At 36.7% G+C, this 18145-nt stretch overlaps 2 protein-coding genes across 2 annotated transcripts; both read left to right on the top strand.

The window, feature by feature from the left end:
• Positions 1-3733: 3733 nt before the first annotated feature.
• LOC113239686 lies at positions 3734-10758 on the top strand. The gene is made up of 4 exons (XM_026476770.1): positions 3734-3823; positions 9310-9465; positions 9604-9795; positions 10258-10758. Exons 2-4 carry the CDS (start codon positions 9343-9345, stop codon positions 10393-10395), a joined length of 453 nt encoding a protein of 150 aa, XP_026332555.1. The 5' UTR covers positions 3734-3823; positions 9310-9342; the 3' UTR covers positions 10396-10758.
• Positions 10759-16213: 5455 nt separating this feature from the next.
• On the top strand, positions 16214-16669 carry LOC113239317 (predicted GPI-anchored protein 58). The gene has a single exon (XM_026476247.1). It carries the CDS (start codon positions 16214-16216, stop codon positions 16667-16669), a length of 456 nt encoding a protein of 151 aa, XP_026332032.1.
• Positions 16670-18145: the final 1476 nt, after the last annotated feature.

Below are 18145 nucleotides of genomic sequence, written 5' to 3'. Positions count from 1 at the left end.
GCTTTAAAACATTTTTTAAATAAACCGATCAATCCGCAATCAATTAACATTGAACATATCCTCCTAAGATTCAACAAACTATACTGAGAAAAGCGCTAAACACCCAATGCATTAAAATGTACTGAATATATTTACATGATTCAGCTCTAAGCAAGTATTCCCTCAGTACAGTTTTATATGAAAAACGTACAAAACTGATGATATTTATAATATTAATAACAGACCTCCTCGTGAAAAATTTCGTCCAGGGAAGTACTGCCACCTTATCTATTTTTGCTGCCGAGCAGTAACGTGAACAATACTGCGTTCCTATTATAAGTGCTGGTGAAATTACAGGCACATGGGACCTGTCAACAATCTCAGAGTGACGGGCGCAGTGGCAGTGCCCTCGGATCTTTGCGATTTTCAGTGGTACTTTAACTGTTATGGACAGGCGCGTGGCTTACCACCAAGTGCACGACTTGTTCGTACCGTCACTTGGTAATTATAATATAAGGCGCTAAATTCGAATACGATATTTTCATTATAACGTACACTAGGCGTTTGCGTGATCATAGAAATAATGTTGTCTGGATCTGAATCACTTCAAGTAATTATTATGTACATTTTTGTACGGGGCCTTAGGAGGTTATTTCCCATGGATGTTTAAAACACTACATTAATAAGACATCCCGTAGAGTTAGGTCAATCAAAGTTACTTGGGGAATTTTACCCGTATGTTTTCCTTTAATAGCGTCAGTGGGCGATTACAAATTTGCAAGTGCTAACGTGTGATACATCGTTAAAATGGTGGGAGGCATATGTGTTAAGTATTTCACGTTTTGTTTCAACGTTTTTATAATGGTGAGTGAACATTTATTTTCTTTTTCATTTTGACACTTTCTTTTTACCCGCAGTGTGTGCATAGCCCCACACTAGGGAAATTTCACCCAAACTCACGAGAGAAATAAATGTAGGCCATACAAATATTTACCCCGACGAGCGAATCGTTAAAATCTCTGCGTGGCAGACTAGAATGGTAACCGTTCGGCCACGGAGGCAGTTTGACGTTCCTGTCCCTAATACATTTTTCAATAATGTTTCATGAATTTTATCGAATAACTTTTGAATTTCTGCTTTCAAGGTTTAACTAAACTCAGCTTACAATATTAAAGTACTAAAACCTTTTGACATACAGTTCAAATTTTGTTATTAATATTTTGTAATTTGAACTGGTTTTACTTGGTTTCAATTTCGAGTTCATTTTATGAACTATATTTTTGTGTCTTCAAGTAAGCATGTAAGACATTGACTTACAATTATAAAGTCAATGATGTAAGAACTTGAAAATTTAATGGACCTTATAAGGTCCATTAAATTTTCAATATAATTATAATAATTATTATGTAATTAATAATATAATTATAATTAATAATATAATTATTTATATAAATAATTATAAGGAATAATTAATTATTCCTTCGGAACTCTGGCTGGACCAGACTTTCGAAAACTAGTAGAGGATACGCTTCCACCGGTTCGTCCAGCCGTTTAGGATTATTTTAAATGGGAGTAACGTTTTGGCGTTGGGAGGTGACTGTGCGGACAGCTCTACTACCAAAGCAGAAATTTGGTAGTCGACTTTAGGGTGCGTTCAAATTAGCCGCTGTTAGTCGCGCTGCAGCAGCGCTACAGCCGCGCGGCGGACGCCACACGGCCGCGCGATTGTCACTTTTCATACAATTTCTAGAAACGCTGCAACCGCGCGGTTGCATCACGGGTGTACATGTTAATTTTTCAAATCAACTACGATGGACGAAAATCGACTTGAAGAATTTATAAAAAATGCACAACAATACCTTGCAATATGTGTATCAGTTCCGCCAGTTATTCTAATCCACTGGAAAAAATGGCATGGGAAAATTTGTCTAAAATTTATTGACAATTTTGAAACTAAAACTACAAAAGAAAAAACAGCCGTTTGTGAGTAATTTTTAATATCTATGCGTGAAGTGTGTGCCCCAAGAACTCTGACCCCCCTAACTATATACCTTCTGGTTCTGAATACAAGTGTGAAGAATAGTGTTAAACAAACGTAAAAATCTCATAAAAACCCGTAAACAAGGCGAAAACTATTTACAAATATATTTCGTAAATCGAGTTTTGTAACTATTTAATGTAGTATTCATTTTGATAATTTTGACAAAACAAAGGTAACGAACGGATTCTAAAAGTGCCTACGACATTGTCGATCAACAACGTGAATTATAATGTTTCGAGTTGTTTGGGAGTGCTCATTGAGAATGTGGCATTAATTTTTAAATCCAAGATGGTTGCCAAGAATGTTCGAAAATGTATCTTTGGTAATCCTAAATGGCATTTGTATCTGAATACATGATGGCTGACACGACTTTTCGCATTTCTAAATGCAAGATGGCGGGCACGATTTCTCCAATAATGGCAAGTTGGGTATAGTTTTCGACATGTTTAAGGGTGCTCATTACGAATATATCACTTATTTGTAAATCTAAGATGGTGGACTAGATTTATCAAAAAAATGCAATATGGGTATCCTTTTCGAGGTATTTAAGGATGTTCATTACGAATATGGCACTCATTTCTAAATCCAAGCCCGCCATGGGCACGATTTTTCGAATAATGGCAAGTTGAGTATCGTTTTCGAGGTATTTGGGGGTGCTCATTACAAATAAAGCACTTATTTGTAAATCCAAGATGGCGGACACGATTTTTCAAAAAAATGCAATATGGGTGTCCTTTTCGAGGTATTTGGAGATGCTCATTACGAATATGGCACTCATTTCTAAATCCAAGATGGCGGGCAATATTTTTCGGATAATGGCAAGTTGGGTATTTCGAAATATATTATATTTTCTAAAAATCGTGGCAACCATCTTGGATTTAGAAATTAATGTCACATTCTCAATAAGCATTCCCAAACAACTCGAAAACGTCTATAATTCTCGTTGTCGATCGACAATGTCGATTACACGTTGTCGATTATATTAATACGTTCTGGTATTCTTTTTAATTTTTTTTTCGTCAGTTTTAACAAAATATGTGAAAGTAACGTTTCTTCGTCAGAATCCATCGTGTAACTGAGTCGAAAGATAAAACATCACTAAAAATTTGGTCGCACTTCAGCAGCGCGACAGTCGCGCGGCTGCAGCGCTGCTGCAGCGCGGCTAACAGCGGCTAATTTGAACGCGCCCTTAGAGTCAACGGCTTAGCGGTGACAACCGCTAGTTGTGCAATGAATAACGGAAAGTGAGCGAGCCAACAGCTTCGTGTGCTTCCCTATTGTTCAGATAGTTATATCTGCACGCAAGTACTGCACGGTGCCCAGAGGCGCTCACCCTTTGAGAACCGGATGAAGTGTGTGTCAACGGGCTAATAATGGGGTCAGGACCTGACTGATAAGATCCCAGTTCAGCTCTGCTTGCACAAGTAGGTAATAGTGCTCTTCCCATATAACCAACTGTTGGGTAGGGAGGGCATTGTAATTAAAATTTAATAGAAGATATGGGACTATTCAATCGGAACATGGATTAAACCTAGTGGTACATAAATATGCATTTGAGACACCAAAAAAATTGTTACAACATTCTGGTATCTTTTGCAGATAGGAGGTATGCTTATTTTCAGCACGGGTATAGCAGGAATCTGTATCAGTGGCGTTAAGACAAACGATGTTATCTTTGTTGAAGAGACAGTGAGCAATAATACGATTGGCACCGTGCTCATTATCGTGGGAATCATTAGTGTTTCCATTGGTGTTCTTGGTTGCTGCGGGACTGTCAAGGAAAACAAATATCTGCTTATCATTGTGAGTTACGCTTAAAGCATTTTTCTCTGTACATTCTTTTGCTAGTGTTACTGATGTGAGAATTCTGGAGAGAAAAGGCCTTCGAATAATATGCCAGCTTTATACGAATACCAAATCATACCTTTAAGGTTTTTTTTTTATAATATCTAGTGACGGGACGAACAAGTCGTGCGCCTGATGGTAAGCTATCCCAAGGAGCATACTTTATACGCCTTAAAACTGTTATATCTATAAACAGTCATTATATGGTATACATTTTGATGACAGATCTTTATAAATGGTTTTAGAAAAAAGAAATTGTTCTTATAAACTTATTTCACTCAAGCCAAAATTTTAAAACCTTCTTAATACCAAACAATTCAATGAAGTATAATCTCTCTTAAGATTTACTCTTATTGTCCTTATTTTAAGTTCATCTGTAGAACAACTGATTATTTTTAGTAAAATTGTTCTATACACATCCAATAAAGTCTATTAATTCTCTAAACACTAGTGACTTAAGTTTATTCTAGATATATTTAATTTTTAGACATTCTGTAGTGTTTATACTTATGACAAACACGTTATAGCGCGTCTTCAGTAGATTTTATTTAAAAAAATAATACAATTAGGGTTTTTACTCTATTGGACGTTGTAAAAGTTCATGAAAAAAGAATAAAGTAAAGAATATTAAAAGATCTGGTGGAGGTGGTAAACCTTCGATATTAAGTCACATCGTTCGATACAATCAGCGTTACCAATGCCAATTGTTCAAAACCCCCAAAATCACGGTTAAAATTCCCAAATTTGGGGAGAGCAAAGTTCATATTCCCCACATCTCGAGTTTTCATTATTTATTAGAAATACATTGCTTAAAAATATTATAAAGATAAAGAAACTCAAAATGTAATAATCTATTACGTTTGCTGTGAATGTAAACAGAATGTAAACATATTATAAAATTAGATGACCTATCATTTATTTATTTTAATTAGATTTAACATTAATTAATATAATCTTTGAAAAAAAAAAAACATTTTTCTTTGCCTTACAAAATTAAGTAAATTGATTATTTGTTGTGCATTTGGTGACACTATGTTAATGTTAGAAATAATCAATGAGTTTCGACCTATACTTAATATTTAAAGTTGACGAGTGGAAGTACCAACTGCTCGGCTTTGTTTATTAATAGCGGATTTCGTTCTGCTTCATACCGGGGACCGGCCTAAACGGGAGAAAGAATCGCGAACTCAACACGCACCGACTGGTAATTTTATAATTCAGAACCAAGTGCTCTAATAATAATTCCATTTAAGCTGATTGTTAATAATACGAGGGATGTGCGATGTTGAAAAACACATCGATCACAGAGTTTCTAACAGTGACGATCAAACTAGCGATGCATCAGCAATTGATAGATTAAACAAAATGATAAAATGCTAGAATCTCCACATTTTCCTCACATACCGCCAATCCCCACAAAATTCCCAATCTAGTTGAAATTCCCCACGACTTGGGGAATTTCCCACAAATTGGCAACACTGGATACAATAGTCGTAATTCGCGGGAGCTGGTTTTTGTTTGTTGACAAATAAATAAACATTGTGAAGTAATTCCGTGTTCAGAAATGATAAAAACAATTGAAATGAGCGCGTAAACTACTGTACTTCAATATTGTGTACGTGTATTGTGCCGTCTGTCAATAAAATACAGTGAAATCATTGTGTGAAATGTGGTTGGCGTGAAGAAATAACCTCAATTTTGTAATGAAAATTTTATTTCTTCCAACATAAGTTAGGTATGACATTAAAATATTCCTTATATTTATATGATAGGGAATTTATCCACTTTTCTAGCCACATATAACACATATTTAAAGCAAAATATACAAAATAACTCACAAAACAAACCATTTCCAAGAAGTTCTAGGTTTCTTCAAGCAATTTCAACTTAGATTTACTTTTTTAAAAGAAAATAATTTTTTTTTCAGCTACGTCATAGTCATTCTTTAAAAATAAAAATGGCGATTAGAATTTAAAGCTTTTTTAAAAAACACTGTTGGGCGCATTTTTAGCAAAAACTTTAGAATACGAAAAGATTATTTTTACTCGCTTTATGTAGTTGGTCTTGCAGAAGAATATTCACTCCTGATGAGGCTTTTATGATTGTCTATAAAACGCGATGTTTCTAAGCGATTTTTTCTTTCGACAGCATTACAAAACCATTATAAAAGTTATAGAATAGTGAGCGTATTATGCAATAAAAATCTTTTCAAAACACTAGGTCAAAAAAACAATTAAAAAAATCCAATTTGTTGCAAAAAATCCTATTCCGTATAATTATATGGAATGTGTTATATATGGCTAGAAAAGTGGATAAATTCCCTATCATATAAATATAAGGAATATTTTAATGTCATAAACGACCTGTTGTTGGTTGTTTATGGAGTGTTCAACATAAATATATATCGTTGAAAATTTTGCAACTTGTAACGCGTCTATCGGTACCGTGACATCGATATTTTTTTATGAAAATGATCCACTACTTTGGTGTCATCATTTATAAAAAGATCAAAGCATCAAGCACGTAGAGAAATTCGTGAGGTCTAAAACTGATTCGTTCTGTAGCTCAATTGGGAAAGCAGTTAGGAATCAGCTGATGGTTCGAATCCAGCCGGATCTTCTATCTTATGTTTGTGTTTGTTCGATCTTTGTATCAATAATAAAACGGTTTAAAATTATATATTTATGCTGTTTGATTTAAGTTATAACATTGAAAACACAAAGCATTGAAAACACAAAGCATTGCAATAACAGGCAAAGGTATTACAGACAGACACATTGCTTTATATTAAAATTTAGAAAAAGTCAATCATTGAAATATTTTCTTATTTTTACAATGGTTTGTTCCTCTTTTGGCAAATCTTGTGAAATTGACTGAGTTACGATTTTTTTTATTATGCATTTACTACTTGTGATTATAACGAAAAATACCGTTCACGTCGCTTTTTAGTAGCAGTAGAGCTTCTTGTGAAAGAGTTCGTCCAGGGTAGCACTGCCTACCTACTACTAGGAGTAGGTACTAACCTAACCTTACCTATTTCTACCTCCAAGCAGTAATGTCAGCATTACTGTGTTCTTGTTTTGAAGGGTAAATGGTGGTGAAATTACAGGCACATGGGACTTGTCAACTTGTGTCTCAGGGTGACGGGCGCAGTGGCTTTGCAGCTCTTATTTTTGCGAGTTAAAGCTCTGAGTGGCACTGTAACTGTTATGGACAGGCGTATCCCAAGCAGCACACTCTTATCTAAATATATACTATAAGATATCTAATAGAATTTAATTCGATTGAATATTTTAAGAGTTCAAATTCCTTCAAGATATCTCGAAGAAGGTTTCTAGATAATTTAAAGTAAAAGTGGGCACAACTTTATTAGTAGATCACATGAGTGCTTTCGGAAACTATCTGTAGGTAGTGTTAAGAGTGATTCTTATTTTTCTTCTCAAGTAACTCTTCTAGAATGCTACAAGACCATTTATAGACTGTAGACAGTTTTTATTTAGTCTTGTAGACAGTTTTTAGATAATTTAAAGTCTATGATAGTTTTTTTAATAAGGCTATTTTAAAACCAAAGTAACTAAAGCGATACAAACGTAAGACGCAATTCTCCGAATACTAATAGATTTCAAGTTTAATGGCTTACAAAATATAAACTATCAAAATTGGAACATGGCGAAATTAGATATAATATTTCTGAAATTTTCGCGCAATGTTTAATCGGTTAGAAAGCGCTATAAATTTAGCTATAGATAGCTTTCTATAAATATTTAAAACCGAAAATCGATAACCGTATTTTTATTCAGTTTATATTTTATACATAAATATTTAAAATTTAGTGAGCGCATTACTTTTACGACATGTTTTACATCACTTTTCACAATGTATTTAAAGTCGCACATCAATTCGCGCTTTCTAACCGATTAAACATTGCGCGAAAATTTCAGAAATATTATATCTAATTTCGCCATGTTGCAAATTTGATAGTTTATATTTTGTAAGCCATTAAACTTGAAATCTATTAGTATTCGGAGAATTGCGTCTTACGTTTGTATCGCTTTAGTTACTTTGGTTTTAAAATAGCCTTATTAAAAAAACTATCATAGACTTTAAATTATCTAAAAACTGTCTACAAGACTAAATAAAAACTGTCTACAGTCTATAAATGGTCTTGTAGCATTCTAGAAGAGTTACTTGAGAAGAAAAATAAGAATCACTCTTAACACTACCTACAGATAGTTTCCGAAAGCACTCGTGTGATCTACTAATAAAGTTGTGCCCACTTTTACTTTAAATTATCTAGAAACCTTCTTCGAGATATCTTGAAGGAATTTGAACTCTTAAAATATTCAATCGAATTAAATTCTATTAGATATCTTATAGTATATATTTAGATAAGAGTGTGCTGCTTGGGATACGCCTGTCCATAACAGTTACAGTGCCACTCAGAGCTTTAACTCGCAAAAATAAGAGCTGCAAAGCCACTGCGCCCGTCACCCTGAGACACAAGTTGACAAGTCCCATGTGCCTGTAATTTCACCACCATTTACCCTTCAAAACAAGAACACAGTAATGCTGACATTACTGCTTGGAGGTAGAAATAGGTAAGGTTAGGTTAGTACCTACTCCTAGTAGTAGGTAGGCAGTGCTACCCTGGACGAACTCTTTCACAAGAAGCTCTACTGCTACTAAAAAGCGACGTGAACGGTATTTTTCGTTATAATCACAAGTAGTAAATGCATAATAAAAAAAATCGTAACTCAGTCAATTTCACAAGATTTGCCAAAAGAGGAACAAACCATTGTAAAAATAAGAAAATATTTCAATGATTGACTTTTTCTAAATTTTAATATAAAGCAATGTGTCTGTCTGTAATACCTTTGCCTGTTATTGCAATGCTTTGTGTTTTCAATGCTTTGTGTTTTCAATGTTATAACTTAAATCAAACAGCATAAATATATAATTTTAAACCGTTTTATTATTGATACAAAGATCGAACAAACACAAACATAAGATAGAAGATCCGGCTGGATTCGAACCATCACCTGATTCCTAACTGCTTTCCCAATTGAGCTACTGAACGAATCAGTTTTAGACCTCGCGAATTTCTCTACGTGCTTGATGCTTTGATCTTTTTATAAATGATGACACCAAAGTAGTGGACCATTTTCATAAAAAAATATCGATGTCATGGTACCGATAGACGCGTTACAAGTTGCAAAATTTTCAACGATATATATTTATGTTGAACACTCCATAAACAACCAACAACAGGTCGTTTATAAAATAAGTACTTGTGTGGAGAAAATTATGTTTGTTCGTCCTACTTTTATTCTGCAACTGCCAAACAGCCACTTATTTATTAGCATGCATTAATATAAAATCCAACCTTTGAAAGCTTAAGCCGAGTAGATCATTATAGATTAAAGTACGACTGCATGTGATTTTAGTACGTGACGTTGCTGGTGTTAATAACGCTAGCAATGCTAATGATGTCAGTTGCGCAGCTCGTCGAAAGCAAGCACGCCCAGTTGACTGTACCGGTAGTGTTGCAGCTGCGATACCTGCAGAATGAGAACAACTTCCACGAGGACTTTGAAGAGAAGGTACGTGTTAAGGTTTATGGTCTGAATGAAAATCAGACACTTTTCATTTGTTTCAAGAAGTTCACATTGCAAGAGGCTTGAATGAGCAAAATTAAACCTACATAACCACAATACAGTGAATTATATATCATGTTTCAGTACCAATGTTGCGGCTTGGATGGACCTAACTGGTACGCAGAAGAGAAGTTGCCTTCTTCGTGTTGCGTAAAGACGATATCAGAATGTACCGTGGTCAATGCTTTCGCGGGTTGCATGGACGTGGTTACCAATGACGTGGTGGACGCTTCCTTGACTATGGGGTATACAGCTTTGATGGTTGCTCTGTTTATGGTATGTTTTGAGTCTGCAAAATAGTAAGTATTTCTTAGTATACAGGTATAAGAGGTCAATCTAAATAAAAATCCGATACTCTATACAAAACCCTTCATAATGTTATACAAATTAGAAATCTGTCTAACATAGTTTTAATAAAATGTTCTGCAAAATTTTAAAATGTAAACAGTACCTGTGAAGCATTATGGAAAGTCAAACATTTAGCAAAAAATAACTATTATTATCAATGTAGGATCTCGTATACTAACGACATTATTGACGTTCTGAGCAATGTACGCTTTTCGCTACACGTTTGAACGGCCATCATCAGTGGCATAGTTAATATTTGATATTGTTATATCAAATAAGTATCGACTTGACACTTCCGATCTTAATTTTCTTACCATTGTTTTGTAGAAATCCGTCTAATCGTTTTTATGATCTTAGCTCTGATTACTTCAAATGTTTCTTATATTTCAGGTTATTGGAATCATAACGAGCGCATATATATTCTGGAAAGTGCGGGAGGACGGCATTGCTGGCGAAGAGATAGTGTTCAGCTACAAGGACTTCCGCAAGATTAGCATGTATGGACCTACCAATACTAATGATTTCTAATTGAGGGTGGTCGAACACAAGGCTGTTGAAATTTATCTCCGTCAAGCAAATGAAAGATTATATTTTTGTCATGAACTGTTTATCGTCTTCATACATCCCACCATACTACAGAACTATGTTACTCATTAGTGATATAGGTTTGGGCTACGTCTGGAATTAGTTTCTATGATAAAAAATGTTGGTGAAAACATGAAAATGATTATACAGAACGCCTTCAATTTCACAGTGTGACGGAAGAAAAATATCGCGAATTGAAAATGGGTTTCTTAGATAGTTGTTAGGTGTCATGGAAAGAATTTAATTTTCTTTTACCGTTTAAAAATGCTACGTTTTAATTTTTTTTTGTATTGTCACATTTATTACTCACTTACACCGCCTCTTTGGTTTTATAATTAATTAACCAAAAAACATACTAAATATAAAAAGAAATTATTGTTTGTATTTTATTCGCGTAACCAACCGATTGCGATAAATTTCTACTAACTGTAAAATATTAGGCGGGCCAATTGTGTTGCAACAAATGTATCGTCTAGACCCGAAGGAGCGGTTTTTTTTGCAGATGCACTTGAAAAACCAGTTTCTATTCAGTTTTCAGTAGCATTACAACGCCGGTTACAGTTAAATAAAGCCCGATAAAACGAAAAAAATTGTAAACACTCTTTCCTTGTATTACGAATGCATTGCACGCATTTTGGATAAATATTGTTGTACTTCTTCTTTTTGCTTATTAAAAGTGCTGATTTTGACATCATTTTTGTAAAAAATATTAGGGTAACAGGGGTAGATGGCCATAGCTTTTTCTAGACGCTGTCAAAATAAAATATTAGTTAATACATTGCAAATCTTTATTTCTTATTAAACTCTGAACAATTAACTATTAATTATTTAACAGAAAAAAGAACAAATTGTCTTGAGACCAACTGTAGTGTGAAACTACGGACGCCTATCATCTTCATGTCTCTCATCATACGTTTTCTAGGAAACACCCTTACTTTTCCTGATTCATGAAAGAGTTCCAACTAATATTTCTATATTATTAGTGTCTAAATTACTTAAATTTGCTATTATAGGCTATTTCTCGCACTTTGACAGTTTACTCACTTTTATGTCGGATCTCCAGACCTTGGCATATTCTATAGTACTGATAGTATCTCCGAACTTTGCTATTCGATTTTCCAATGCTAATTACGTACTATTTCATAAATTTCACTTTATAACACATATTTATTTCGTATTTAATATTTTGATATGTTGACATTTATTGACAGATCTATTATTCCTCTACAATCTATTCTTCCATAGATCATTCTATAAATTATTCCTTCCTTTGATATGCAATCTTAGCAGTAGAAGACATTACGCTCCTGGCCGCTCTCATCTTGGCTCTTTATTTCAAATAAAAAATTGGCCATTCGAATTTCGAAGCTTTTTCTTGCTCTACCATTCGCTCGTTATTCCTATACCAACCTTCGAGTTACCTGGTCTTCAGAACGAAATATACGAAGCCTTCTTTTTTCTTACGCCTAGAGTGACTCCTGTCGCGCGTCTGTTTGAACGAAGTTCCTCGGTTCTCCACCTAAACCTTCTCTTCCCCTTAACGTTCTGCCTATCTGGACTGGGCCCTTCGCTCTGCGAGAGTGGAGCGCCTAGCTACAAGCCCCACTTCGCCCCATCAACTGAAGACAGTGCTGCATGACCGCCGCTGTTAGTACAACCTCGCCGCTCTCCGAAGCCAATGCTGCATAACCACCGCTGTTTCTACGAGAACTTCTCCATTCTCCGCCTCCACGCCGAACCCGCTGTGCTCCGGCTCTACACCTCTGCCTCGGTCTCCAACTTTAGATGGCAGAGGCCCTCAACTCCGTGTATCCAACTTCGATCTTCTTCATCTACACACCACACCACACCACTCTCCTACATAACATTCTTAGGTTCTTTTTAATATAAACTTATTGTTATATTTTATCATTTTCCATCCTTTGATTTCATACCCTCCTACCTCTCCCTAGCTTTCCACTCCGACCTTCTAGCTCTTCCACCCCTACACAACCTTAAACTTAGTTAAAAAAAATACGATTGGCCATCTGTTCCGAGGTGTCCGAGTGTAACGACCTTAGAGGATGTAAAAAATAATGACCATAGGACTATAGGTAAGATGGCCAGTAATTTTTTCAAGACTTAGATAGGTCTTTTATTTGGTGCTTTGTTTTTTTTGTCTTCTTTTTTCGTCTGACCGTCAAATTCTGTACAGTTTCCGTGAACCCAAAAGTGACACACGACGCATTGGAGCCAGTCTTCGATGAGGAAGGCTTTATAGCAGCAGTAGCTGTAATAGCTATCGAGTTCTTAGGTTTTGGCGATAGTTACTCATAGGAAATGAAACTATTTTTCCGGATTTAAATCGCGTATATTTGTTTTTTCAAACAAACCAACGTTTCGGGCCCTTTCCAGGTTGGGACATTTCCTAAGCATTAAAAGCTGCTTTTAATGCTTCTTCAGTGCAATTCCCTCTCAATGTGGCTACCTTGCTTTTGTATTTAGTAGGCATCTAAAACAAGTTTAAAAATAAATAAAATATTTTATTGACATTTTAGACCTTTGTATGATCGATACAAGTTGGTCACATGGCCATCTTACACCGATTTTGATTGGCCATCTGTCTTAATATTCCAGGAGAGATGGCCACACATAAAATTTAAACAAGAAAAAAACATGAAACGTGAAATTTTAAGATTGTCACAAAGCATTAGAGGTGGACTAAGCAATAAAAACAAAAATAATCCATATTTTGAAAAAATAAGTTCATGGTAGTGTAAAACATGAACCCTTTAAAAAATTTTAGCGTTAGTCTAAACCCATATCTATGGGTCTGATCAACCGAGAGTTGTGGAGATAATTAAAAAGCCAGAAAATTTGATTCAGTTACAACTAGTAAATAATAGAAAATTGAGAGAGATAGAGAGGAAAGAAATACACGAAATTACGGAAAGGAAGGAAAGGAAATTACAAATTATCTCGCAATCTTTATCTTTTTAAACTGACTAAGTTCCATTTTGTTTGTTGTAAATAATGGACACTACATTGCACACGCTTATCACTGTATATATGACAAATTTATCAAATGAATTATTTTAGTATTTTATAAATATAAGAGAACACAACATACAACATTATAGAAATATATACGTAATTTATTTTAGTTTATACACGACCCACACGTCCGGTACTCACTCGGTTTTAGGGTCCACTGAAAATCAGCGTCACAGCCTTTTCTCCTTTAGCTGTGTGGATCCTATTACATACGCCACAGCCGCACACATGACATCTACTGTAACAATAGTGTTGACTAGCTTTGTGGTCATTTAATTACTTATTACTAAGATTTTATTTTTAATTCATTTTATTTAGTTTTTTTTTGTTATTCTATTTTCTGTTTGTTTTAATTTTAGTTTGTTTTTGTTTTAATTTTATTTTTATTTTTTTTATTTCTTACTGTGTATCATTGTGTTGTGGCATTATGTAGTAAATGGTTTCTATTCTATTCTATTCTATATTATTTTATTTATGTACCAAGTAAGAGTAAAATATATTTTACTGGAATATTACCTCGATCATCGATCACGCGAGGCGGTTGGTAAGAGATCAATGCAACTTGTGTATGAAAACAAAAATAATTAATAACGTAGATGATAGGCGAGTAATAATCAATGACTGTCGGGTGTGTAATGTATCATATAAATATTATTCACATAACGCTCAATTGGCATAATTTTACTTCCTGTAAACTCATTTAATATAGTGAGTCACTTCATGTAACGAACGTTTGATATAAACTTATAATCTATAATTTAATTTTAATTAACATAACGTCATTTTATCCAAATTTCATTTCATCTAGAAATATGATTATTCCCAAAAAACAATATCACTAATAAGTACTAATTTTATTAATTATAATTTGGCCTGAAAACATGTTTGGAAATGCAAACAAATTGTTTCTGGCACTCGCCGGCCGCTGCCATGGCACGCTCGCTCGACTCGTGCTGATTTTTCATGACCTAACCGTTTTTTTGTTAATCCGGGGGAATCTGCTTACAGATACCTCGGCCCCACGGGGGCAGAGCCTGGGTTATGTGCGACCGCACTAAACCCCCGAAGCGTTCCTCCTCTCCGCTGCAGGTGGGGGTACGGGAAGGGGTCTCCCTTCTCGGGGACATAGGACCCCCGACTCTAAATGTGAGGCTCGCTGAACACCAGACGAGCCTTCCATCCCGGGCCCCTCTATGCTGGGCAACGAACTCCCCCGTGTCCGCTACCCAGAGGCCATGGGGGGCCAGGACAACATCCACTCAACTGTGAAGTTCAGTGACTGCTCCCCCAGTCCCCGGGATCTCAGAGTTTAATGTCTGAGTAAAATCATGTCAATGTACCATATTGTGACAAGACTGGGTTTTCCTTCACTGACCCTTGCGTTGGTCAAGTACCTATCTACAACTGTGCTGTCATCAGTATACGCAAAGATACCTGAAATTAACATATCATTGATATGCACCAGAAAGAGGTTGCAGATAGTACGGAACCCTGATAAACTCCGCCATCTATCGCCATATGTTCGGAAGAGTAGCCTTCTAAGACGATTTGAATCGAACGTTCGTTCCAGAGATCCGAGACCCAATTACAAAGGTCAGTGGAAGTTCAAGTGGAAGGGAAGCTCACAAGAGGGAAGCTTACTTAAAAGGCTTGCGTGTCAGACCCTGTCAAAATCGTTAGAAATGTCCAAAGACACTGCAAGTGTCGCCTTGCTTTTCTATAGCCTCGTTCCATATGTGACAGGCATACACAAGAAGTCTGACGGGGCAGCGTCCTCGCAGCCTACTGAGGGGATAATATGCTCGGGCGTAACTGGCCACATCGTCATCATCATCAGAATCTGAAAGTGCACAAAACCTTACAGGGGTAAAAGCTACACGACATCATGTAGGTGATAACAGCATGAGGTTGAAAAGAATAGTGATCTTGCAAAAGTTCTTAAACAAAGTTAAACTCACACAATAAAAGCACTAAGTTTAATATCCCACAAGGAATTATATGAACGATGTCTGTGTCAGTACAATACACTTCTAGGTCACCTCAGCGCCTGGTTAGCTAACCGAGTCTTTTCCCAGTTACCCCAATACCTTAATAAAAGACACGACACGTAAAATTAAAATGTGAGCAAGCTAGAGCAATAATATGTTTAACTTGTACTTAATTCAAGTTTAAACTTAGCGGGAGAAATAATTTTCAATCAGCAATATTACATAGCGTTATTACAGTTGCCAACATAAACATCTCGCTCTCAAAAAGGTAATACATGTATTCGGTATAGGTGACTTAGAAAATGTCTCCTCCACCTTACGCAGGCTCGGTCGTACCTGACCATTCAGATCCCCTTTTAGATAAAACCCAAACACGGTTTTTCGTCCCAGTTGTATAAAGCAAAAGCGTGATCGACTTCGTCGCACCACGTCTCAACGTCATGAACATTAGGGTCAAATTTAGACACAATAATGGTTTGATCTATCCGGATACGCACACGTCGATAAGACGCTCTATTACGTCTTGGGTGGCTCGTAACCACAGTTTCGAATGGCGGCGGCAGCGCCAGTACGACAGCATCCGCAGCGACAGCGTCGTAGCGGCAGCGTCAGCAGCGCCGGCTGCGGTAAGATCCGCAGCGGTAGCGCCAGCTGCGCCAGGTTCGGCGCCAGCAGCGCCAGTGTTGGCGTCAGCAGCGCCGGCTGCGGCAGCACCCGTAACGGCAGCGCCAACATTGCCAATGTCGGCGCCAGCAGCACCGGCTGCGGCCGCACCCGCGGCGGCAGCGCCAGCAGTGCCAGTGTCGGCACCAGCGCCAGCAGTACCAGTGTCGGTACCAGAAGCGCCGGCAGTGGCAGCATCAGTAGCAGCAGCACCGGCTGCGGCGGCAGCTCCTGCAGCAACGCCGCCTGCGGCGGCAGCACCTGCTGCAGCGGTGGCCGCGGCGTTTGCGTCAGCGCCTGCGGTGGCAGCGCCGGTGGCGGCGGCGCAGCAGCGCCAGCAAGCAGTTAGTAGCACCGACTGCGGTGGCGGCGCTAGTAGCGTTAGCGCCAACAGCGCTGACTGCAGCAACACTTGTTACATGCTTGGTTCACCCTCGCTGTTTCCACTGACTCGATGGCACGCTGTTCAGCAACACTCTAGGGTGCCTCAGAACCAGAACACTACTCCAAGGAGGTCAACCGTTACAGGATAGCCTGCATGGTGGCCGTTAACTGACCTAAATGCCGTGGAGATGGTGTACGCTCTCGTGCACCTCGTGTTTTCCAAACGTCGCGAAAACTACCAGAAATGGCATATTCGGCAACTAGAGGCATTCTAATCCTATTCCTTTTATGCCCATAAAAGGAAGCGGACGTCCTCACAGGACGTAATAATTACATTTTTTTTTTATTGAATTATTAATATTAACCTATTATGTCCCACTGCTGGGCAAAGGTTAATAAAAGTTTTTTTTTGAAATTATTTTCTGCTTTTTTACTTTAAGCTTTGGAGCTGATTTTCTTGTAAGCAATTCATAATATTGCAACTAAATTGAACCTTTACGTGCAAATATAAAAAATACTACGATTTTCAAACATTAGACTTTGTTGCAATGTTTGTGTGCATTTTTAATTTTTTTTTTTTGTTGTTCTTATTGTTTGGGACAAATTGTACAATTAGACCATTATGTCAAAAAAAATGGTGTTTCATTCCGATTGACTGATGGACCTTTTAGTGAAATAGGTATGTTTTTTCTCATAAATTTGTGGTCATACGTTGTTGTATGCCAGAAATATTAGATATGTATTTAGATGTTAGATATGCATTGCGATAAAATGTTATGCATTAATTTTAGTACGTAATGCCAAATTAATTTTCTTTTGATGTACATATTATGATGTGCATTCAGTACTTTTGTTGGGGAAGTGGCATATTTGGTTGTGATAAAACTTGCTTTTTTGGTAAGAGGTTAAATACTATCCTTATTATTAGGTACGATGTATTTACATCTATGCAATTACTTATTATTATTCAGTATTAATCGAGTTGTTTCATTCGTCTCCGCCGTACCAAACCGTACACCAAAATTTAGCAGGTGTGTAAAGAGAGCTCCTTACACACCTGCTAAATTTTGGTTTTCAACTGGAGCCCTGTTATAATAGTAATAATAATAATTTATTTAAGAAAAGAAAGTAAATGTACAAGCTAATTGATCTACAGCAATTCAAAATTATTAGGATTGTACAGGGTCAAGAGCACGTCAAGCTTGACACTTAAGATTTAAATCCAGCTCTATGCCGCTTACGATAAGAGCGTTCCAAAGTACAAAGTATCAAGCTTGACGTGCTCTACATACAATTAGTGAATTTTAGAATATTAGTTATTAAATTCACATTTATCCCAAAATTTTCAAATTACCCAGTCATTTAATGACACGCCACGCTGCCCGCATTCCGTCAGTCGCCATCGGGCGCTTGTCGACGTCAGACCAATTCAAAATTTTCTACGCCTGTACTTATTTTAATTTACGGGACGCGAGGAGTGACCACCCCCACACTACACCTAAAATCTAGGCTCGCGTTGAAATACCTCGCCTGAACTACCTATTATGCCTCGAACAAAAAATTATAGCTTGTTGCGCCGGTGACTGTACATTGCATACATGTGTTTTAAAATAAATATAATCTAT

The sequence above is a fragment of the Hyposmocoma kahamanoa genome, unplaced genomic scaffold, assembly GCF_003589595.1.
Source record: "Hyposmocoma kahamanoa isolate Upper Pololo Valley unplaced genomic scaffold, ASM358959v1 114, whole genome shotgun sequence".
NCBI classification, from domain to species: Eukaryota; Metazoa; Arthropoda; class Insecta; order Lepidoptera; family Cosmopterigidae; genus Hyposmocoma; species Hyposmocoma kahamanoa.
Note: the sequence above shows the minus strand (reverse complement) of the source record. Positions and strands in the feature narration are given on the sequence as shown.